This window comes from Hippopotamus amphibius, chromosome 5, assembly GCF_030028045.1.
Source record: "Hippopotamus amphibius kiboko isolate mHipAmp2 chromosome 5, mHipAmp2.hap2, whole genome shotgun sequence".
Taxonomy (NCBI): domain Eukaryota; kingdom Metazoa; phylum Chordata; class Mammalia; order Artiodactyla; family Hippopotamidae; genus Hippopotamus; species Hippopotamus amphibius.
In genome coordinates, this window is record NC_080190.1 from 126759499 (window position 1) to 126784462 (window position 24964).

Consider the following 24964-nt stretch of genomic DNA (forward strand, 5'->3'; position numbering starts at 1 on the left):
TCCAATCTCCCTCTGCAAAGGAAAAAGGAAATCAATATGAAATTGTGGAGGGAAACCATATTGATATTAGGAAATGAGGAATTCTACATAATCTACGTAGTTATGAAATGAATAATTTGTGAAGTCAAGAAGTATTAAAATCATTGCTAATCATGGACTCCCTTTGGGAAGGTAGCATGTGGAAAAGTTTTGGCAATATCATAGCATTTTAATAAGCAAATACGCAGTGTGCTTTTCATGACAGATATTTTGGAGGAATTTAGCGCTAGATGTTTGGCTGGAAGATTTAGGAGTCTATTTAGGCATCACTGTCAGATCTTTGGGTGGGAAGGGATGACAGAAATGCTGACAGCCCGACGTGAAGGCATTATTTACACTAGGAGTCACCCTGTCAAGCCGGGGTGAGTGGCACAGTTTGGAGATCCTAGCAGAATCATGGTGACAATGCGGAAGACCTAAAAACAAAGAGAAAAGAACTGAAATTTTTTTCAAGGAAAAATACTGGAGTCCCCTAAGGGATGGAATGTTGTGTGTAGGATCTAGCAAAGGAAGTTGGGTTTGGGAGAGGGAGGATGAAGAAAAGGTGTGTTTGAAATAAAGACAACGTATCATGTAAGCAGAATGGATAACAGCTCCTGCCCTGGTGGTGCTGGGAGCACAGGAAGGCTGAGCGGGCAGAGCATGACAGAAAACATCTTTTTCAAAGATCTACGACTTGTTCTACGATTGTTTAGCTGGAAAGACAAATTGAGATGGTATTTATTTGATCATCTTGTGCACTTTGGAAAATTACACCATCAACCCCGCAGCACTAAACCCTCTGACGCTGAGCTCACACCAGGCAGTCAAGCATAACAGCGGATGAGGTGCTGTCGGCTGGAAGTCTATGCAGGGCACACGCTCTACTCATCACGGGTCATCCCTGGATTGCAGGGGCAATTTAAAGATGTGTTTGTTGTTATTTCCAAAGGCTCCACGAACACACAGCCTCGTGTGTATTTTTTACCTTTTCAAAATGTGATTAAGACCCACCACCATCCTGGACACCTGAGTTCTCAGCAATGCCTCCTCAAAGACAGTATCTTCCCTTTCAATACATAACACTATTCTCCCCTCCTAATGTGTCCACAAAGATCATTCGAATATCTCCAATTGTTTTAACACAACTCGTGTCAAATAAATTTTACATAATGTTACATTTGATAATGAAGACAGAGCCTTGGTGCCAAAACACCCAGGAGCGCAGAACTGAGAGAGGAGCCCTCGGCCCCTTCTACCCCCTGGCAAGTGTGCTGTGAGGAACTGCAATTCATGTGGGAAAATAGGAAACATGCAAATTGCACACTATAATTCCATTGAGAATCCTATCACGAATCAATTCTTATAGAAAGCTTTCCCCCTGGGCTTTGATGCATAATTCAAGAGGTTAAAGAATCTTTTCACTTTTTTTTAAATCTTTCCCATCTCATCCTCATCTCCTTCCCTGCCACCTGAGCCTGCCCTGGGACCTGGCTTTGTGCTTTCATGGGGAGAAGTTCAGGAATGAGTTTGCACATCAGCTTGGATGTCTTGTTTACTAAAATAGAGACTGACAACAATGACCCATGGATTTACATAACACCCTTGTGTTCTTCCCTTTTGGAATCAGCATGTCACCAGGATGGGAGCTTTAAAGGTAGACTAATGAAATGTCAAATATAGTGATTTTTGTTGATTTTCAAGTTTTCTTGGGCACAATTTTCTTTTCTACCAGTGGACAAAAGTATTTTCCAATATTTCTATAGTATACTTTTAAAGTATGATCGCTTAACTTCTCTAAGAATGTGTCAGTACCTAAAATACAAAATAGGAACATTTGTAGAAAATAACATACAGGAACACTCTGAGTCTATATTTAAAAGTTCTACTGTCCTGAGAAACTGTTTATTTTTATCACAGTTAAAAATATGTTCATAGTTTTTGTATTGCTTATAATGTGCCACAGTTACAAGTTTTTTTTTCTGTCATTTGTGAAACTTTCTTCACCAAATGAGTTCAGGTATTGTCTATACAAGTTTCTCTTTTTTTTTTTTTTCTTTCCTTATAGCTGCTATCTATTCAACCCCAACGAATCACACCCCAAAATACTGTTATCTGCTAACCCCTTTAGAAATCATTTCTATTAACTCAAAACTCCCAAAGGAGAAAAAGAATTTCATGTAATTGAAGTCTAAATATTTATCTTATATTTACCAGTGTTTTGAAAGGCTTAAAAAATACCATTGCTGATAATCTACCTCAGACTGTCCCATTTCATTCTCTTTTTGTTGACTTTCAACCTTAAATTTGGGAAGATATTATAGCAGAAGCCACCATTTGAAGAAATCCTATCACAGAAAAAAGAAACGTTTTCTTGGAGATTTCATCCTAGGAGGTTTATTTTTCATTCATGTTAAAAATATTTTTAAAGTGTTCTAGATACACTGTATGATCTCTAAATAGCCCATAATAAATTTGGATTTCTTGTCAATAAGGAAGTAAGGTTTTACAGGAAACTGTAAACAGGTTTCACTGTAACAATGAAAAGCATATGCTCTGTCGTCTGACATTCTTATGCAGCTAAGGGCAATAAGTACAGATACAGTTGCACTAGAAAACCCTGAACTTGAGGGTACAATGCTATGCCAATAATTGGAATTCAATAATACTTGCTAACCAGCTGGGTTACAGATAATAAATGTTCATGTTATGTACAAGTGATGGACATTCAAGAAGCTCTAAGGGACCATGTGAGTCAAATTAGTAACTCAGAGTCAACAGAGTTTATAGATCTTACCTAACACCAAGTTTACTGGGGATTCACTAGCAAACCACAAGCTAAGCATCCTTCCTTTGGAAAGATCATAGACCAGGGTTGGCAAATTATGGTCCGCTGGCCAAATCCAGCCTGCCGTCTGTCCTTGTGATTAAAGTGACACTGAAACACAGCACCCTTATTTGTTTTTGTTTGTTTTTTATTTTTTTTATTCGCTGCGTTGGGTCTTCGTTGCTGTGTGTGGGCTTTCTCTAGTTCCGTCAAGCAGGAGCTACTCTTTGTTGTGGTGCACGTGCTTCTCATTGCAGTGGCTTCTCTTGTGGAGCAGGGCTCCAGGCTCGTGGGCTTCAACAGCTGTGGCGCACGACTTAGTTGCTCCAAGGCATGTGGGATCTTCCTGGACCATGGCTCAAACCCATGTCCCCTGCATTGACAGGCGGATTCTTAACCACTGCGCCACCAGAGAAGCCCCCCTAATTTGTTTATGGACTGTCCCCAGCTGCCCTGTCCTACAGCAGCAGGGTTGAGTAGTTGCCACAGAGACCATATGGCTTGCAAAGCCTAAGAAGCATATTATTTGGCCCTCTGTCATAAAAGTTTGCTGACTCCTGCCCTAGATGACCAATACAATTCAAAAACATCCTCTCCAGCCTGCATGACAACACCGGTTCAGATTGAACGTGTGAGATATAAACCATGCATGCAGAGCTATTACGCCCCATTGATTTATCAGCTCATGTAACGGTTTCCAAGCATGCCCCCATCCCTAAATAGGTTTATTTACAATAGGCAGCCTGGACAAACCAGGCGTATCCTGCTGTGTCATGCTGCATTATCTCCTTGATAACTCCCAACTCACCTGCTCTTCTGCAGTGTGACCGTTCTACTGCTCTGTAAAGAGGTGGAGTCTACTTCCCTCCCCGTGAACCTGGGTTGCCCTTGGCCAATACAAGGCAGCAAAAGCAACGTTCTGGGACTTGCGAGTCTAAGTCAGCCTGGATCTGTTAGAACACGTCCTTGAGGTCCCAGGAGGCACACAGCGAGGCCTCAGGCAGGTAGGTAACTCCAGGTGAGCACCCAGTGCCAGGAACCGACAGCACAGGTGAGCCCCCGGGGAAGTCCAGCCTTGCACACACACTGCAGGACTGTTGGGCTGAAATCATAGGAGAGGTTCCAGGCAAATTCGCCTAGTGAGCTGCATCAATCTAATGAAAGATAACAGTAAATCGATGCTTCGCGCCACTAAGTTTTGGGGTGGTTTCTCTTGCACAGAAAATGGGAACGGCTGTTGAGAGCATTTCACAGACAGGAGCTCTCATGATCTTTTTACTTATAGACACCGCCTGTGCTTTTCCCTGGAGGTCGGATTGTTAGCATGTATGCAAGGGATTTGACTGAGGAATCTCTTTCATTTCCCAGGTAAAGGGAAAAAATAGGTTGCAGGCCTGCTGTTAACTTTTTCCTTTCCAAATTTTCTTACTAATTAGGAGTTTATTTTCAGGAAGGCATGAGCCAGTTATTTTAGTGAACAAAGTCCCTGTAGCTGGTGGAGTTCAAAGCCCTTCCTCAGATCTGAGCATTTCATCTTTACTTTATTCTGTGCATTCTGTTACAGGGGTTCATGCACTTGACTTTGTGGCTCAGAAAATTGCTCCTGTGGTTGAATATAGAAATGTCTGTGTCTCCACGCGTTTTCGGTTACTTGGCAACTCTCCGCTGAATGAAGAAACGTAGGGAGGATGCGTGTAAATTATGCTCGTGCCATGTACTTGTCTGTTCACACACTGAGGGGAAAACTTTTCAAGCTGCCTGCCGAGAAGTCACACAAAGCACAGTAAAAATTATGGGACAGGAACACTTTGCCTGATGACGCACACACAGCAGCGCACGCCCCTGACACGTACCCGAGCATCACGGGAAGATGCAGTGAGGGTAACAAAACCCAGTGCACCCCCGTGGGCCTGGTTACGGCCAGGGAATGTGGGCTCAGCCTACAAAGACAGGTACCACCACATAGGAGACGCTTGCGGGGCACCTCCTTGGTGGAGGGGGAGCGGCTGGCAGGAGAGAGGGAAGAGAAAGAGAACTGCGGGCCCTAAATTAACCAGATCCACCCCCTCCCCAAAGTCCCCCACAGGAGGGGTTCCCCCAGACTCCAGGTGGTGAATCCAAGAATTCCTTCCACCCACAATCCCTTGGCTCCTTGAGAGAGGCCAGAATAAATCAAACTTTCTCTATCTTTCCTTCCACAGAGGTATTTTAACCTCACTTACAGATTGGCAAGCCTGTCAAATACTTCTCAGTTCTGCTCATAATACTGAGGCCCACTGCCCACAGCACCACAGCCTGGCCCCCGGGCCCCTCTCGCAGGATCGCTTTGCTTTGCTCCACCCTCCAGCGCTCCAGGGGCAACGTCCCACCTCCAGGCTGGGCCAGGATGGCCCTCCTCTACCTCTTCTCCTCCCCCACGTGGTGAACACCTTTCACTTCAGGCTCAGCTCCTCTAAGGCACATTTCCAGATGCCTTTGCTGGTCACTAGAATGAAGCCTTCTCCCCCTGCCTCTCCCGGACCCTGGGCACACTTCAGCTCTTAGACGTGTCAATGAACACCACCTTTCTGTGCCTCCCAGCCCCTGAAGGGCCCATTTTGATCTTCAATGACCCTGTGTCCCCAACGCCTAGTACAACACCTGGCCCACAGCAGCCTCCCAAACAAAACGTAAAAGATTCATACAACATCTGGGGGGCTGCTAAGAAGTATCTTGAAAAGTAAAGACCTCATGGGTGAGGAAGGGCATTCAAGGTATTATTAAGACTGTTTCAGCACAACATAAAAATAGTTCTCAATTAACAAAGAACAAGTCTTCCTGATGATATGTCCTTAGTGTCATTTTTTGTACAAAGGACAAGGACATTGTTATTTACCTCATAATTCATCTTATTAGCACAAAGATAATAGAAACAATATTGACCTTGTATGGCCCAAATTTGGAAGGCTGTGTAAGTATATTTCGGTGATATTGGCAAAGATACTGTAAACAAGACAAATTATTACTTTATTTTAATTTTGATAATTTTATCTCCAAACAATTCTATGTATATAAGCACATAAGTCCTTCAGAAGACAACCTCATAAGAGGATCATGAGATTTTTAAAATATTTTTAAGTACTTTACAAATATTTTTATTCTTCCAAGAGATAAATATTATTAATCCTATTATACACACAAAGCAATAGAGAAATTCCATGCTGACTACCACAGGAGTTGGGATAAATTTGATTCTGAATTAGAAAGAGTTATGCTTCCTAGAATAAAAATGGTTTCAAACAATGCTTAATTTTCTCCACTTTAAGTCCAGAAAATAACCATAGAACACTATCAGCAGTGAATCTATGAAGTATTTCATATTGTTATTGGTTTGGGGTAAATCTTTCGTCGTTTCTCTGATTCTGTTCAGTACGTATCGCTGTGGTAAAGGACACCCGGGTTCACAGGCTAAACGCAGGAGCAGCACAGCAGACCGTGGACATCGGTGCAGCCTGCTCCCCACTGCAGCCCCGACGCTGGTCCAGTGCAGCTGCTGCCAGATGCTCAAGACCCACGATACATCTCATCACCAGGGAAACGAGTTTAAAAATGAGCATCTACTGCTCACATAAGATGCACCAGGGTCTGTGTAAGTGCTTTATAGATGTAATCTTACCTAATCCTCACAGCACCCTGATCATTTCTATCATTGTCTCCTTTTTATAAGGAGGAACTGAGGCACAGAGAAATACAGTGATTTCCCCAAGTCATGCAGGGAGTAAGTGTGCCGACAAGATTTAGAATCCGCACTACTAACCAAGATGCTCAGTAGCCTCTCTGCATGCCGGAACCCGTTCCATGTCACTGCTCAGGTGGAATGACTGTTCTCTAGGGACATTTACCACGAATCCCCTGCCCCTCTGCATACTATATCCAGCCCCACTTCAAACCTTGATCCTTGTTGACAGGGAAAACAGCATCACAGTTAAATGGCCAGTTCCTATCAGGTGCCAGGTTCCCTGTGACAGGCCTCAGCCTGGATTCCAGCTTCTCATTAGGGGCATTTCTGCCCCAGCATATCCTAAATCTCCCTCAAACTTACACTTGCTTCTAAAGCTCCCCGCGCCCCTCTGCCTCAACTAACCACCACCTTACCTCGGCTAACCTAGAGGCCTTACCTTGCCTCCCTCTGAGCATTTGCTAACAATTCTGAAGTACTTCTCATCCCGACCTCCAAGCAATTTACTAGGTCCAAACTACCTTCAGAACCACATCACTGTGTGCCAGTCACTAGAACAGCAACCCATGATCTTCATTTTACTTAGAATTCATGCCCTGACTGATGTCTACATGAGCTACCCTCTACCAGTTCTGCTGCTGTGGTCATCTACTGCCGTGCAACAAACCATCCTAAAACTTAATGACAACACAACAATAATTACTGCTTTTCCTGATGAGCCTGCAGTGTGGGGTAGATGTGGCAGAGAAGGCTCCTCTCTGCTCCACACAGTGTCAGCCGGGGCACTCTGCCACAGATGCGAGGGTCTGCTTCCAGGATGGCTCTCACACGACTGGGAGCTCCGCCAGGGCTCAGGGCAGAAGCCTCCGCGCCTCTGCAAGCAGACCTTCCTGCGTGGTCTAGGGCTCCCCATCGCATAGGGGCTGGGTTCCAGGGACAAACATCCCCAGAGAGAGAGGCAGCCAGGCAGGAGCAACAGCGCCTTTCAGGACCTGTGGTGCAGAGCAGAAACGTCACTCAATGTAACTGCTGGTACACTCACTCAGGTCAGGGAGTCTCAAGGTCTGGCCAGGTGATTCCACCTTTTGATGGGGAATCGGCAAGGTTCTGGAAGAGTATACGGGACAGGAAGTGTTACAATCGCAAGCATTTTTAGCACATACGGTCTGCCTCATTCCAACACTCCTCAGCTCTTTTTTCCAACAGAACCACTATTCTCTAGTTCAGTGGATCCCACGGGGATGATTTTGCTTCCAGGGGACACTCGGTGATGCCTGGAGGCATGTTTTATGGTCAGAACTGGGGTTGAATGTTACTGGCATCTACTGGGTAGAGGCCAGGGATGCGCTAAACATCCTATAATATACCTGACAGTCCCTCACAACAAAGCAGTATCCAGCCCCAAATGTCAACAGTCTCAAAGCTGAGACACTTTGCCTCAGATTAAGTAAGAACCATTTGGTTAATTTATTTTGCCCCAAACTGTAGTATGCTATCTGTGAATTATCTCTAAATACAAACTGGTTGAGCGTAGGCTCTTTGCGGCAATGTGTCTGCATAGCTGTTGGATACTCTGAGTGAGGATGCTGGGCTTCCAGGATTTCTGTGTTATTGTCAAAGCCATTCCATTCCATTACTGTGCTGAATTATGGGTATTTTGTCTGAGTCAGGGAAAGGCGTGGACTGATGTTCTAGAATCAATGGTGTGTGAATGACTAGCCAAACACGGGCTATTTAATAGCAGGAGAAAATGAGGTGAAAGCCAAGCAGGGGCCTGGGAAGCCCTGCGGCCTCTTCCCAGCAGACCCACAGCCAAGGTTCCGGCACTGAACAGCGAGTCACGGCAAACACCTGGCCTCTGGTGAGGAGAGTGCTCTGGGCTCACCCTCCTCCACAGGCTCCAGGCCTCTCCCTGAGCATCAGCCCCCTGGAGTTTGATGATCCCATTTCAGGCTGTGTATGTCGGCCCAGTGAGGCAAAGCCCAGCGTGGCTTCTCCGGCATGTCCGCTGCACACACTGCAAGCACTTCTCTGAGATGCTGGTGCCTCGGGCCCCCCGGTTCCCAGGCACCCTTTGCACGTCCTCCTCTCCAGGAAACCAGACCGACACAGGCAGGAGATGCTGACATTGAGCGCATTCCTGTCCACACAACACAAAACACTGCACCGGAAGTGATCAGAGCAGGGGCGATCCCAAGCCATTAGGTTTGGGATGCAGGGTGATCCTATAGGAGAGTTCACGTTCTCAGTTACATTTAGCTGAGGACAATCATTAAATTTCTCTTTCTTCCCCAGAGCAGATGCCACAGGGGTAGTGAGGCCAGTGAGCATGTTTGGAAAACAGAATCAAGAAGAGAGGAAATATTTAATACGTTTACCACAGATAATCCACAGGTTGCTAATAATCACACTACATTGGCATTGCCTATAAACCATGAGTAAGTGCTCCAAGAAGCTCCAGTCCCTCAGGTCAGAAACCCTTGAGGGCCTGTAGGAAGCAGAGGCATTTAACAGGAAGCAGTTTTGTATAGTGGTTAAGAGCTGAGTTTCATTTACTAATTGCTTGACTTAAGACCAGTTTCTAATACTTCTGAGCCAGATTCTTCGGATGAGATTTTTAAGCCCTCACACTGCAACACCACTAAATTCCGAATAAATTGCAAAAACAAAAACAAACACGGAAACTTTTTAGTACATTATATCATCCCCAAGAAAGTTAAAAAATCCCCTAATGCCAAATAATAATAACAATCAAAGGGGCCATCAGCAGAAAGCGGTGGCGAGCAGTCCCAGTCAAGAAGGTGAGCTGCGGGGGGGTCAAGGCCCCCGGGGCCAGGAGAATGGGCGTGGGGGTGGGGGTCGGGCTCCAGAGAGGGTGGGAGCCCGATTGGTGACTTTGAGAGTGAGCCCAAAGTCACTGCACCCTTAGTGAACGGCTGGCTAGCAAATAACTGTTAGCCAAGGAAGTTCAGCAGAAACACAATTTGTCTCCACAAAGGTTCCGGGTGGAAAAGAGATTAATATGGATAATCACAATAATAATCTCCCCTGACAGAAACATCCTCTCACTTGGGTCTGGAGTAAAGTTGAAAGGTAAAGATCCAAAAATATGGCCTAATAAGTTAGAAAAATAACACAACAAAGCAAATCCAAAGATATACATGATATACACACACACACAAACACACACATTCTTCATGTCTGGGGGAAGTTAGAAGAAGTTCCTTTAAAGCAAGAACACCACAGACTACGGAGTCAAGCCATCTGGATTCAGATTCCAAATCTGCTATGTGCCACCTGTGTGACTTTAGGCAACTTCAAACAAACAAATAAACCAACGTCTCTGTCCTTTAGTTTCATCACCTGTAAGATGGAACCGTGATACTATCTACCTCATGGGTTCTTGTGAGGATTATGTCAGTGAATGTATCTAAAACACTCAGCCCCAACACAGCAAATCCTATACGTGTTCACTACTAATGTTCCCATTACTGCTTCTCCACATTGTACCAGGGACCTAGATAGCATCTTAGGGCAAGAAAAGGTGCACGGTTATTCACAAGTGACATGGCTGTTTTTCCAGATCATACAAAAGTATGCCGAGAAAATATACTAGATTGGAATTAATTTAAGTGTACTTATAGAATTAATATAAATTTATTGGCATTAATAACAGGGTTTAGTATAGTGGCTCGCTATAAGAGCGTTACACAGAAGGCACTGACAAGTTAGAAAATTTAATCCAACAGCGTACATTAAAAATATTATCTTGGGACTTCCCTGGTGGCGGAGTGGTTAAGACTCTGCACTCCCAATGCAGGGCGCCCAGGTTTGACCCCTGGTCAAGGAACTAGATCCCACATGCATGCTGCAACTAAGGAGACTGCCTGCCACAACTAAGACCCAGTGCAACCAAATAAATAAATAAAAATAAAACAAAACAAAACAAAATAAACAAAACATTACCCCGTGACCAAGTCCAGTCTAACTCAGAAATGCAGCTTTACTACAGCAATGATTTTACCTATAGAATTATAAAAACTTATGTTTCTAAGGTGACCAGGTTTGGGAAATGTGTCCTAGATAATTGCAGGAGTTCATTGAACGTGGCACAGAGTTAGCAATGGTACCTAACTGTACTGAGCACAGCTGACTCCTTCCTTTTCCTTTCCTTCTACCATTACATTGAAATCGCATCTTGGTCTACTTTCTTCCGACTGCAGCAGCATAAAAAGGCGTGAATTATGTAAACATGCTTCATACACTTTCAAAATCAAAGACTCAAGTTTGCTCTTCAAAACTTAACCACAGTGGAGCCCTGCCTCCTCAGATTAGACCACCTAACTTCTCAAGGTTCTTGCCACACCATAAATTGGCTTATTCATGTAACTGTAAGACTATCAGTGAAGTTCTAGAATCATATTGAAACAGAGCAGGGACCCCACTTTTGGAAACAATATCCCAAGACATATTAAAGATTATATTCTTCAGAATTTAAAAATGAAATAAAATAAAAGAGGAGCATTCACAGATAAATAATGACGGTGTCTCACGAACTAAGGTCTGTGACTAATCCACATTTGTGCTATAAAAAACAAAGATGTTTTAATGAGGCCATAAGAGTAAACTAAAACCACAGAAATAAGAACCAAAAAAATCTTATAATACTTTATTTTAATCAAAATTACACTGATAAACTATATCTACTGAACTCCTGGTAAACACCTCTGCAGTATAATGTAACTTCACTACATTCGGTATCACCTGTATTGATTACATGGCTAATATTATTAACAAAGGAATTTCAACATTTTCATGCTTAATTAGAATCTTCAGTTTAAAACTATTAGCCTCTATTATTCATATATGCCCTGCCAAGTTATGGAATTAACGGATAATTTTCTACTTAGAATGTCATTTCAAGGGCTTCTTGTAAGACACAGATCTTTTGAGACCTCTTAAAATTACGAAGAGATTCCAGAACATTAGTAAAATTCTGTCCATATTGGTACATGCACAGCCTTTCCTCTATAAATAACTAAGAAACAAAAGGTAAAATATAAGCCGAAATGCAAGCTCTAACAACCATAAAGCAGATACTAATCATCAGCGTGGACACGACGTCCGCAGGTCAGCAGCCACCCTAGTCAGCTCAGGGCTGCATGGACATAATAATGCAGCATTCGACGGCGCCTAGTTTCAAATTACCACACACAGCACAAACATTTTTGAAAACATAGAGATTTGCTGACATGCGTATTAGGAATCTGTATTTATCTACCTCACTCAGATCAGCTTTAAAGTGGCAGGTTAATTTTAAGAGGATCTAATAGCAAAAGCTAATCTCAGAAGACTTAAAAATAAAACTGAGAAACCAATATGCAAAGCTAGTGGTAAAAAAAAGTATAAATTAATAGAAATTAATCCTTTGAAAAATAATTATTTCCCCCATACATTTAAATTATTGAAGGGAAAATGCATTTGTGGCTAAAGTTGCTTAGGTTCATTTCTTTATAAATCAAACTATAATTTAATACCTGTTTCTGTATTCATTTTAAGTATTTTTAATCAATAGTTTAAACTCAGTAGGAATATATTAAAAATTGTACAAGGCAGCTAGTCTTAAAACAGAAATAATTATTTCAGATGATTAAAAGACAAAAAGTGGCAATAACATTTACCATTTGCTTCCTCTTGTATTTTAGGTTGATGATTTACTTGCATTTCTGCAAAAATACAAGTGAAGTGCAGTTAATAATAGATCTGTCTGATGACATTATAAGTGGGAGAAAAAAAATAAAGGGTGACTTTAACTCCTACACAGGAGCAAATCCTTGGGTTGATTTTTAACTTATGGGTGGTGTTTGCATTGCCAAGACACACCTTACACATGCTTCTACTTTCACTGTGAGGAACAACTGGAAATCTGATGCGAAGGGTAAGCTACCGAAGGGGACACCCTGGGGGCACCTGGGGATGTCCCGGGATGTCAGCTGTATGAAAATCATCTTGTCCTTTCTTCTACTGAAGCTGTCGTTAATCCTCACCTTGAAGATAAAGTTCGATTTCTGAATGAATTATCCCCTGAGACATAAAGGGAAGCCATCTGAGGAAAAGAAAAAAAGAAGGAAGAAAAAAGGAGAGAAAATTAATTTTTGTTTTTCTCCATTTTTACAATAAGTTTGATTCTGCATTAATTTTGAAAGTTAAAAGGTAACTATAGGAATAGCTTTTCATAAAGTTAAACACAATCCAATCTATGGTGTACTCATTACTGTGGGAAAATGATACCATAACTATGGTTTGAAGAATAAAACGTCTGAACTGCTAGGCCTGCTGGCCATCTGCTCACTCCTTGTGCATGAGCACTGGTAAAGGCAGCCAGGCCCCCAGCGGGTCACTGCTCACGACAGGGTTGTGATGAGGCCAAGGGTGGGCCTGAGACTCTGAGCTTGACCCCCGACTCGGTCAGAGAGTGGCCACCCCTCTGTCTGAGAGAACCTGGCACAGAAAGGTAGATGCCACTATTTCAGTTCATCCCAAGTGGAGTCTCTGTCTTGCTTTCACATAGCTTCCTTTAGTTGCTTTTCCTTGGCATCTCCAAAAAAGAAATGTGCTTACGGGGAGTAGTAGCTCATCCTGGACGTATCCCCCTAAGCCAGCCCAACCTCCGTGTTAGAAGCAACATGTGCAGAAGAAAGCAACATGAGCTCAGAAAACCAGCTTCACAGCTCCTGGCCTTGCAATGTGACCCCCTGGAAGCTCAGTCTCCTTGACTAGATTCCCTGCCTCGGAGCTGTGGTGAGGCTGCAAGGAATAGCCATGTGGAAACACTGCTTGTCCCACTAAGTGGTACATGAATGTGACCTTATCCCACAGTAACCGCAGGATGGTGATCCCACACACCTTCCACCCATCCACCCAGGCAGCAGACATTCAGCAAGAGCCTTCTGTGTGCCAGGCACCTGCTAAGTGCTTCAGACACAAGAACAAGAGTGACAAGGAGCCTGAGCAGAAGGAGCTTCCAGTGTAAAAGAAGAGAGGAACGTGCAAAGGTGTGACTGTGCAGTGTGGTGCATGATGTAAGAAATGCTTGCAAGAGCTACAGAAGCAGCGAAAGGGACAGACCATCTCTGAGTGGCCAGAATGGGGAAGGACAGAGAGTGAAGAACAAACACACTTCAACAAACAGGTGCTGACTGAGCTGACAGCTGGATGGTGAGCAGGTGCTTGACAGGCAGCAAGGTCAGGAGGGCACTGTGGGGAGAGAGGACAGCATCATGAGGGAACGTGATGGCTTGGAGAAAAGATACTGCGGGGCGGAGGCATAGGAGGCTGCTGGGAAAGACACGGCAGGGTGGAGTGGGGGGAGGAGGGCCGTGGGCATCACTGAAGTGGGGACGGGGGGCGGATCCTCGGACCTGAGAATGTCAAGGAATTCAGAGGCCGAGCTGTGGGACTTACTCGACCACACTGGCCTTGAAATCACTGGAGGATGCTCACAGGTGGGGTTGAAAGGGGGCCTGTGAGCTCACACATCCTACTCAGCTGTCGGGACTGCTCTTCTCTGCACCCTTCAAAGGCAAGGAGAGACCTCATTTCCTTCTGACCACTCAGCTCACTGCATTCTTTCTCTTCCTCCTCTGGAATCTAATAACATATCATTTATTTTATGCATTTATTTAGCCCCTTATTATGCTATCTTGCCCTGTATCCATCTTTGCAGCTAGACGACTGTTTCCATAGCTTCCTTCATAGGCCAGGACAAAGGAGGTCATCTTCGTGGGTAAGAACACAGGCTCGGGATCTGATGTGGAGTCAGACTGCCAGGCTCTGACCCCGATGGCTGACCCACGTCCTTGAGTTCTCCAAGCCTCAATTTCTTCATTTGTAAATTATAATGATCTACCTACACTATAAGGATGACGGATTAAACATACATATTTAAATTTATCCTCTGACATGTGCTGACATGTGATAAATGGTCAGTAAACACCAGTTACTAGTATATTTTCTCTCTGCCAAACACAGTGCCTTGCACACAGTTGGCATCACAGCAGATGTAATTCAGGTGATTGCCATCCCCCACCCCAGCCCCTTTTCAGATGTTTCATAAAGAAATAAGCCTTGGAGAGCAAGGTCTGTACAAGAGGACCTGCCTCCCATCCTAGCCGACTGCAGGAGAGATTAGTTAATCAGATGTTCTCTCTTAATATTTTGACCTAATAAGACACACAGAAACTGTGATCCAAGCACGCTGCCCAAGGAGGCTTCACAGTGCCGGTGTTGTCAAGACCAGCCAGTGCTCTGGAACCCGCGCCAGCTGTAAGCCAAAGAGATGGGTGAGAAGAACATTCCAGAAGAAGATGGTCTCCAGAGAGAAGGATGGAGATTTGAATCAAGAGACATCTTGAAAATCCAGAGAGTGACTGGCTGTCTGCTGACTCTCTAGTTTACAAAGTTGAGCTTTATTTCTTAAAGCTGGATTCCATGACAGACACTTTCAAAACTGCCATTTCTAAAATTAGCTTTAATGAATTTCTCATCCTTGCAACCAAACCAGGGTTTACTGACTGACCGATTAACATTTAAAAAATCATACTCTAGTCTTGTCTTTTGTTCAGTCCACTTATGGAAAATCTCTTCTATGATTTCTGTTTTTTCAGAAACTACTGGACTAAAGCAACATTCTGGTCCTGAAAGCCACAGAGACCTCTGAGCACTAGATATCTACTGAAAATAACTCCCTCTCCATGCCTCCAGGTTTTGATTCTTAAACACTTGAAATCATCAGAACTGTTAACTCTTAATTCCTTTCGGTGGCCATCATTTCTATGGAATTCCTAAAAAATAGTTTCATATTGCCATCAGATTTTCCTTGTGGACCATTTCTAACGAACAGAACAGGATAGATTTTAGCTGCTCTAGATGAGAGTCATTTGTAGGACACACATATTTTCTTCTGTATGTGCCTCTATCTACCTGCCCACACATGTCTGCACCCATCCTACAATTTCTACCCGGTCATATGCTGCAGAGGTAGCTGAGTGAACTAGCCAAGGCCAGTCATTGAGGACCGTGAACCAAATTCTACATCAGGACATGAATAGCCCCACAAAGTCAGTGCACAGATGGGAGTATTGGAGCAGTGAGCCTGGAGGGAGCCAGGGTGACAGTGAAGGAACGGAATCAAAACACCAACAGCAGGAGGTTTCTAGCCCAAGAACACCATACACATTATGCAGCCACAGCAGAAGCTCACTTCAATCGCCCCAGACCACAGGGAGCTCCTTTTCACTGGGACAACAAGGAAACACAAATACAGAAACAAACAAAATTTCTCTAGCCTTTCATGATGAAAGCAGACAGCCATGGAATGTGTTTGTGTGATGCGGCCCTAAGACACATGGGTTGTCTTTGGTGGGGGTGGGGGGCATAAGAAGGTGGTAGAGATTAGATTTTGCCTGAGATACATTTCAGGTCTGGCAACCACTCACTCGTATTGAAAATGGCAGAAGAAACACTAAATGCTTGTACGAAGGTTCTGTGTCTCCACCCCCATCCGAAAAATGAGCAAGAGTCATGCCTGCGCCTCATTCTGTCAGCTTCCACCAACACCACTTGTCACTTTCGTCCCAAGGAATGGCTCAAGCTGACAAAGAAGAGCACAGAAACCTGCAGCAGCACACATACATGCTCAGAACAGCAAGAAATGATTAATAGTGGCCTCTTTCAGGAAAAAAAAATCAGTAAAGTTAAATGATTGCTCTCTGTCTCATGATAATTTTTATTATTCTCTCTCCCCTATAAAAATAGTATTTTATATTTCTGTACTTTATCAAAATTTCAGCATCCTTTCTCATCTACGTTATTCATCATTTCCCCTCCTTTCCCGGAAATGGAAAATAAAATCATTTGTACATGGGCTGAACTATTTTGAAAGTAAACAAATACATAAACAATTTTTAATGACACATCTGAGGATGTTACAGAGGGAACTCAGATTAAGTGACCTCTGAGGTTTCTTCCAACCTGGGATTCCATTGTGTTTTCAATTAGTTCCTCCCTCCTTTCCTGACATTCCCTCCTTCCTTCCTTTTTTCTTTAAATACTGGCCAAGTCCCTACTTGGTGTAAGAAACCATGATGAACAATAAAAACAAATGTACGTGAGTGACCCTGCCCTCAGGAAGCTTATCATCTAGTATGTGAGACAAAGGCGTTCACAGCAACAGTGGCTGCCGTCCTGTGTCAGTACCACGCAGAGATCTCAGTAAAGGTGGGAGAACTTCCAAGAGAGCAAAGATAAGCTCCCTTCTGGTTGGACAAGAGGAGAAAGCTTCATGGCATGGACAGCACTTTACCCTGGGCCTTGAAGGACAAGGATTTCCTCAGTAAGCAGAGGAAAGAATAAAACAAGCTAAGACCTGCGAGGTAAGGCCTGGGAGAATGTCTAGGGAGGAAGCAGAACATCCTCTATGGGGAGAATTGGGAAGAAAGCCCAGAGAGGTTGACGGGGACGCAGGAGGGGAGCATTCATCTTAAACCTGGCACCAAGCTTCACACATGGCTGGCCCAGGTGTGCAAGTTCCCTTGTCAAGTGTAGTTGTGCCAAAGAAGGGTGCTGTTTACACAGGGCTGCCCCTGGTCTTCCCCTGACCCTCTGCACATGGGATGCCTTCCACCCTGAGATGTGTAGGACTTAGTTTATGAGTCACTCACACATTCGACCACTTAGCACATACTACCTGAGCACCTACTGTGTTCTGCTGTAGGTTTGCCCCACAGACACTGGAGGTCTTTGACTACAACCCCTTATGGTCACGGACCTTCCTGTGTGATTTTCTTGGAATAACCTTGAGAGCTGGCACAAAGCCATCAAGCAAGGAAATTGCTTTGTGAACAATCATGGTGGGATGGTGGGGAGGTGACCATCAGTCTTACTCCTGTTCAAGAATCTCTTGCATCAAGATGCAGCCCTGCTAGTGCTTGAAGCTTCAGAGATGAAGCATAGAAAACACACCTCCCCTGTGAGACAGTGAAGGCAGAGAGGTCCCCATGGCGGTTGACCAACCAGTAACTTCAGTTTTTCCAGACTGAGACATCCTGAAATTAAGCATGTTTTACTTACATATTTATACCAGTGGGACCTCAGACTTCTTTTTTAACTCCTGTGCTAATTCCAAGTGTCACTCTTTGGTACTATATAATACTTACAAATGAATATTCAGTGATAATTTTGTTTACACATGACAGTGAGATTAAGACATACTTAAACCTTTTATCCTAAAATTTGTATAGAGACACAAAAGACCCTGAATAGCCAAAGCAATCTTGAGGGGAAAAAAACAGAGCTGGAGGAATCAGACTCCCTGACTTCAGACTATACTACAAAGCTACAGTAAACAAGACAATATGGTACTGGTACAAAAATAGAAATGGAACAGGATAGATCAATGGAACAGGATAGAAAGCCGAGAGATAAACTATGGTCAACTAATCTATGACAAAGGAGGCAAGGATGTACAATGGAGAAAAGAGAGCCTCTTCAATGAGTGGTGCTGGGAAAACTGGACAGCTACATGTAAAAGAATGAAATTAGAACACTCCTTAATACCATACACAAAAATAAACTCAAAATGGATTAAAGACCTAAATGTAAGGCCAGGCACTATAAAACTCTTAGTGGAAAACATAGGAAGAACACTCTTTGACATAAATCACAGCAAGATCTTTTTTGACCCACCTCCTAGAGTGATGGAAATAAAAACAAACAAGTGGGACCTAATGAAACAAAAGCTTTTGCACAGCAAAGTAAACTATAAACAAGATGAAAAGACAACTATTAGAATGGGAGAAAATATTTGCAAACGAATCAACAAAGGATTAATCTCCAAAATATATAAACAGTTCATGCAGCTCAATATCAAAAAAAAAAAAAAAACCAATTAAAAAATGGGTAGAAGACTTAAATAGGCATTTCTCCAAAGAAGACATACAGATGGCCGAGAGGCACATGAAAAACTGCTCAACATCACTAATTATTAGAGAAATGCAAATCAAAACTACAATGAAGTATCACCTCACACCGGTTAGAATGGGCATCATCAGAAAATCTACAAATAATAAATGCTGGAGAGGGTGTGGAGAAAAGGGAAGCCTCTTGCACTGTTGGTGGGAATGTAAATTGATGCAGCCACTATGGAGAACAGCATGGAGGTTCCTTAAAAAACTAAAGATGGAATCACCATATGACCCAGCAATCCCACTGCTGGGCATATACCCAGAGAAAACCATAATTCAAAAAGACACACGCACTCCAGTGTTCACTGCAGCACTATTTACCATAGCCAGGTCATGGAAGCAACCTAAATGTCCATCAACAGACAAATGGATAAAGATGTGGTACATATATAAAATGGAATATTAGCCATAAAAAGGAATGAAATTGGGACATTTGTAGAGATAGGGATGGACCTAGAAACAGTCATGCAGAGTGAAGTGAGTCAGAAAGAAAAACAAATATCGTAGATTAACACATATATGCGGAATCTAGAAAAACGGTACAGATCAACTGGTTTGCAAGGCAGAAACAGAGACACAGATGTAGAGAACAAACATATGGACACCAAGGGGGCAAAGCAGGGGTGGGGTGGGGGGATGAACTGAGAGATTGGGATTGCCATATATATATTACTAATAAAAAAAGGATATCAAATTTTACACTTTATATGTAGTTTATTGTATGTCAATTGTATCTCAATAAAAGTCCTTAAAAAAAAAGAAAAAAAGTTATTATGATCCGGAATAAAAAAAAGGGGTGGGGGCATATTTAAAGCTTTTAGAGTCCATGTTCTAATTTCCAGTCCCTCCTTTCATGTGATTTCCCCCAGGCTTAGGTATCTTCATGAACACATGTGCGTCGGTTTAGTTGAACACACGTGCAATTCTAACCTATTCTATTCCAGGAAATGTGGTGGGGGCTGAATGTAAAACTAGAAGCCAATCGACCTGAGAGTAGGAAGAGGTGGGCTAGACATGAACACAGAATGTGATGAGGAAGTACCAGGTTAGTGCTTTGGTAAAGGATTACAGGGAAGCAGCACTTGCCCAACCCGAGGCTGCGGGGAGGGCTCCGGGCAGAGGGGATGCCGCTTTTGTTAATTCCCAGTAAAGACACCATGAGAGCCTGCGAGGCTCCAGGCACCAGGGAGGAGCAGGAGTGGCGAGCTCAGATGGTGCAGCACCAGAGGAGAAGGGCCTGGAGCTGCCCAGGGGCAGAGAAGAACCATCTGCAGCCTCCTGGCCTGACAGCCCCAACATGTGACCAAGGCTGGCTCCAGCTGCAGGACAGAGAGCCAGCCCAAGGGTGGGGGGCAGCCTTCCCACCCACCTCTGCTCAAACGCCTGCCTCAAATGCCTGCAGGGAGGTACGTTATCTTAATGGCGCAACAGACCCTCTTTCCAACAATTAGTAACAAGGCGGAGAGGATCACGAAATGCCTGGGGTGGGGGCAGCAATCCACCTGCGGAAAGTTTCCCGGACATGCTAAAGGTCTGTGCTGTGCATAGAGGACACCTTCTCAAGTCTTCTTTCCTTCCATTTTTACATAAAGGAAATGATCTCAATCTTTCTCAAAAAAAAAAAAAAGCCTCCTGACTAGAAATGAGGCTGGAACACTTTACAAGTGTTGGCTGCAACCTCAGCCCTGGGGTCCACTATGCAGCTGCCCGTCCTCCCTCCTCAGGGCAAAATGCCTCGGGTCACCCCACCTATCACTATGAGGACAAAGCTGGTCGCACGGCTCTGCCCTGACAAGTCCAGTCAGGTAGTTTTCTTAGACATCATTTATTTGTATTTAACTTTCCAGTTCCTGCACCCGTAAATCCCCTCCTACTTAGAATTGCCCGAGGTAGCTTTATTTCAAACAACCTGCTCACACACGCTCACGTCAATGCCACTTCCCAAACCAGTCAGGAGGAATGGAAGGCGGCCCTGGGGGCTTCCTGGTCACGAGGCTGCAGGACTTTGCTGCTAACTGTCTGCAAATCTAGACCCTTCTGGGTCAAGTGGGTGAATGAACATATTCATAAATGACACTGTTCCTATTAAAAGGTAGATACTAACTTCTTTTAAATGATTTCATTACTAAAGGTCTACACACACACATATACAGGCATGTGTACACAATACCATAACTTTGATGACAAACGGAAAAGTCTAGAGGTCCCTACTGTAACGCTAATAAATTTGCGGTGGATAGTGCATCGTGGGGTCCACTCGAGCAGTACCCTGCACTAAACAGTGCCACCCCAGGCTGATGTCCACTCAGAGCCGCAGGATGTGACCGTACTTGGAGACAGGCTGTTTGCAGATGTAACGGATTAAGATGAGGTCGGACTGGAGCAGGGTCGGCCCTCAGCACCAGGGTCCGTATCAGAAGAGGAGAGTGACGCAGAGACACACGGATAAACGCGACGACGGAGGCGGAGGCTGGAGTGAGGCCGCTGCAAACCCAGGAGCACCAAGGGCTGCGGCAGCACCCGCCCAGCAGCAGCGCCACAAGAGGCGAGGAAAGAGTGTCCGCCGAGACTTCAGGGCCCTGCCGACCTGGATTTCAGACTTCTGGCCTTCAGAGCTGTGAGAGAATAGGGTTCTGCTGTGTTCAGCCACCAGGCTTGCAGTGTTTTGTGACAGCATTCATAGGAAACTAATACAAATAGTAAAAAAAAGAATGTTTACTTCAATTCAGAGTTGGCTGAATGTTTGCCTGATGCAAATGCAAACTTTGCTCACTCCAAGCCTTATGTATAAGAGGTAGAAATGCAGTGCTGTATTGCTCTATCTACATTTCTGCACAAAAGGCAGAAAAATAAAATCTTCAGGTATAGAAATAAAAAAAGGCATAAGGAAGTGGGTCTTCAATGGAAGAGGAGATGCAAATCCTCGAAGGAGAAATGTCCTCTCTCTGTTGCTGGGCTTCGTATTTTGGCCAAGCCTCCCCCCTTAACTCATAAAAGGAACAAACCCTTGTTGGGCTTTCTCTCTGCCCCAGTTCAGCTGTGCTGTAAATTCTTGCCCTTGAGGAAGCTTCGAGGAACACGACTGAGATTTTCTTTCCTTTCCTCTCTGAAGTGCACCCCTGAGCATTTCTGCTGCCTGTGCCCCAGAACTCATTCCCGCAATGAGTGCACTCAGCAGCCCAGCTTGGCTGCCCCCCCCCCCCCCAGGGTGAGAGGAGATCAGGAGGTCCAGGTCCTGCCACAGCACCAGTCTCCTCGCCCGTCACAGCAGCCTTCTAGGCTGGCACCTGCCGCACAGGGAAGCTGTCCTTGACCCTTCACGCGCAGAGAGAAGGCTCTGATGGCACAGGAGACCCCGAGTGGCTTGCAGAGCAGTCTGTTTCTGTTGTAGAAAAGACATGCTGTGCCTGAGAGTTAATCTTGGTGCCGCTGCTCTTCTACTTCTTTAAGAATTAAGGAAGCAGGACCTGCCTTGTCTCTAGATGGACAGGCAGGAAGGAAGGATGGCCACAGCTCGCTTTCTTCATCAGGTGGTGTGTGAGTGAGCGCTGGCTGCCATTTCCTCAGGACGTACCACGATGTGCAGAACATGGAATATCAGCCTGTTATGTCAAGATGGTACGTATCTGTTATGTTACTTTCGGTTGCTTAACGTATTTTATCATTAAAGTTTTTTCAGCCACAACCCACTGAAGCTAAGTTAAGCTGTTACTTAGGTCCCTTCCTTCCAGACAAGGCCACACTGGCACAGTACAGACATGAGCTAAGGGAGTGCAGGAGGTGATATTGGGGGCAGGGGGGATGTGGTGGGCAGCCCCAGTGGTGGGGGCGGGGGGGGTAGGCACAACAGTGATGAACAAATCTAAATTATCTCCAGGAGATTTCACAGGCAGAAGGACTCAGCTGTAAGACGGGTGGACCTACTTAGATGGTCATACTAAGTGAAGTGATCCAGGCAGAGAAAGACGAATATTATGATATCACTTATATGTGGCATTTTAAAAAATGATACAAATGATCTTATTTACAAAACAGAAACGGACTCACAGACATAGAAAACAAACTTACAGCTACCAAAGGGAAAGGGGAGGGAAAAATTAGGAGCTTGGAATTAAAATATACACACTACTATATATAAAATAGATAACCAACAAGGACCTACTGTATAGCACAGGGAACTATACTCAATATCTTGTTATAACCTGCAATGGAAGAGAATGTAAAAAAAGAAAAAAAATATATATATATATACACCTGAATCACTTTGCTGTAAGCCTGAAACTAACACATTGTAAATCAACTATATTTTGATAAAAATTAAAAATAAAAATAAATTAATCAGCTGCATTAATGTGATAAAGTCTATCAGAACTTAAGAACCTAAGAAGAAAACGCTAGATGAATCACCCCCTCTGATGTGGGGAATAAACACAGCTGCCCACCAGCCCCCAGGGTGCCTGGTGCTGGGGGTGGGAGTGATGCTGGAGCCTCTTCAGTGCACTTGCCACTCAGCAGACGGAGTGTCTGTGCTGCGCTAAGTTCTGAGTAAGCACCGGAGGAGAGAGACACATTGCTACTCAGGACAATCAGCTCACGTGAGTGGCAGAACCTGAATGGGAACAGGGTGGGCGGGATCAGGACATGGAGCAGAGCAGGGAAGGGCACCCTGAATGGAGAGTGGCACGCCCTGAGGGCCAGAGGTAACACACTGAGATCTGCAAGAGGACAGTCAGAAAAGCAAATTGGAGGGGAAAGAAATGGGGTCAGCTGGTGTAAAGCCTTGAATGGAAAGATCATGAGGGTTTTGGTTTTGTTTTTGGCTTTGATTGGCAATGGGGATTAATACAGATTTTTGAACAGGAGGATAATGTAATTCAAACACTGCTTTAGGAACAGTATTTTCCCCCACATTTTTCCTTGAAAAATTTTGGGGCAAAACTATACAATATAGTGCTAGAAAACAGAAGCTGTAATAGGGCAAAGGAAGCATGAAAAAGGAAAAGATAAACCGGAGTCCTAGTGAAGCTTAGTACAGCAAGTGTCCAAGCACAATCAGCCTGGAAGCCGTGAGCGGGTCGAGTGGCACAGAAAGAACCAGGACCATCAGAAGACGACTCGGATCCAGGCTGGGGAACAAAGACACTGATGAGGGTGGAGGAAGCAGCAGCAGGGGAGGGGACGAATTAACCAGGAACGCTGAGCAAGGAACTGACCGCACTTGGCGCCTACCAGGGGAAGAACTGCCGAGTCTGCCGTGGTTCCCACCGCTGGTTCACCGCAGCCCCACCAACCACCTTTGTCTTTGTAGTTTTGGAGTATTTTTAGTTGAACTGACATTGTTTTTTGCCCCACTTTTTGCTCAGTAATTAAAGTTGTGATGCTTTTAGCATCTCCAAATCTGTCCCCTTGAATTGTCCAAAGCCCCTGTTTGTGCCTCATTGCCTGTTGAGTATCTGTTTGGAAAGAAGGCTCTGGGGCAGTCCCCAACTCTGAAGGTCCAGAATTTCAAAACAGAGCCCAAGGATTCTCACTCCGGGTCCACAATAGATTGGGTTTTCATGGAGAAACCTGTCCTGTTATGCGTCTGGGCCCCATCCTCGTCCCTGGCCGGCTGAAGCAGGGTTTCCTTGAGAAAGGAAAGGATCTAGAGAGCAAGGCTTAACCTCAAGGCTGTAGGGTCAGGTCAGAAATGGAGGGAGTTGCTTGTGGCTTTTTCCTTATGAGGCTCAAGGGAAAGCCCGAGTTGTCTAGGTTTCCATCTTTGTCTTATGTCCTGAGAGTTCTCTCTAAAATTCTCCTTAATTCAGTATGAAATTATTAGAACACTACCATTTTAGTAATGTAAAGAGACTAACATTTAAACAAATATTCTCACATTTTAGGTAGTAATCTCCAGTGTTAAACTTTTGGTCCTTTTGTGCCATGAAGCATGTTGAAATAACAAGAAATTACAAGATAAGATTTCCTTACAATGCTTAGCAATAGATTATTTACTTAAACAGTCAATGAGTGATGCATGATGTGGATACTGGGGAAATGACACAATTCCATGCACTTAAACACAAACACACACACACTCACACAGTCACACACACTCACACACATACACACACACACACACACACTGACACACACACTACAGTGCACTCTCCTGGCGCAGCCTGGGGACAGCGCTACCTTTCACAGGGGAAGATGCATGGGGTCGCAGCTCCTGGCTCCCTGACCACCACCTTCTCGCAGTACCAGTACTGAGACTTGTCGCAGGCTTCGCAGCGCAACAGCACCTTCTGCAGTTTCCCAAGCGACACTGCTTCCACTTGAAACGTATCAACCTGGTGCCGGGGACAGAAAAAACCCCCCAGAGAAAGCGTGAGTCCA

The 24964-nt window shown here is 44.4% G+C and overlaps 1 protein-coding gene across 1 annotated transcript in view; it reads right to left on the reverse strand.

Moving 5' to 3' along the window:
* Nucleotides 1-7262: 7262 nt before the first annotated feature.
* Nucleotides 7263-24964, reverse strand: part of LOC130854289 (uncharacterized) — a 91848-nt gene continuing 74146 nt past the window's right edge. Inside the window, exons 16-19 of the mRNA XM_057736997.1 lie at nt 24764-24918; nt 12611-12669; nt 12245-12289; nt 7263-7555 (exon numbers count right to left, since the gene is read on the reverse strand). Of these exons, the coding sequence (XP_057592980.1) occupies nt 7263-7555; nt 12245-12289; nt 12611-12669; nt 24764-24918 (552 nt within the window). The remainder of the gene's footprint in view (nt 7556-12244; nt 12290-12610; nt 12670-24763; nt 24919-24964) is intronic.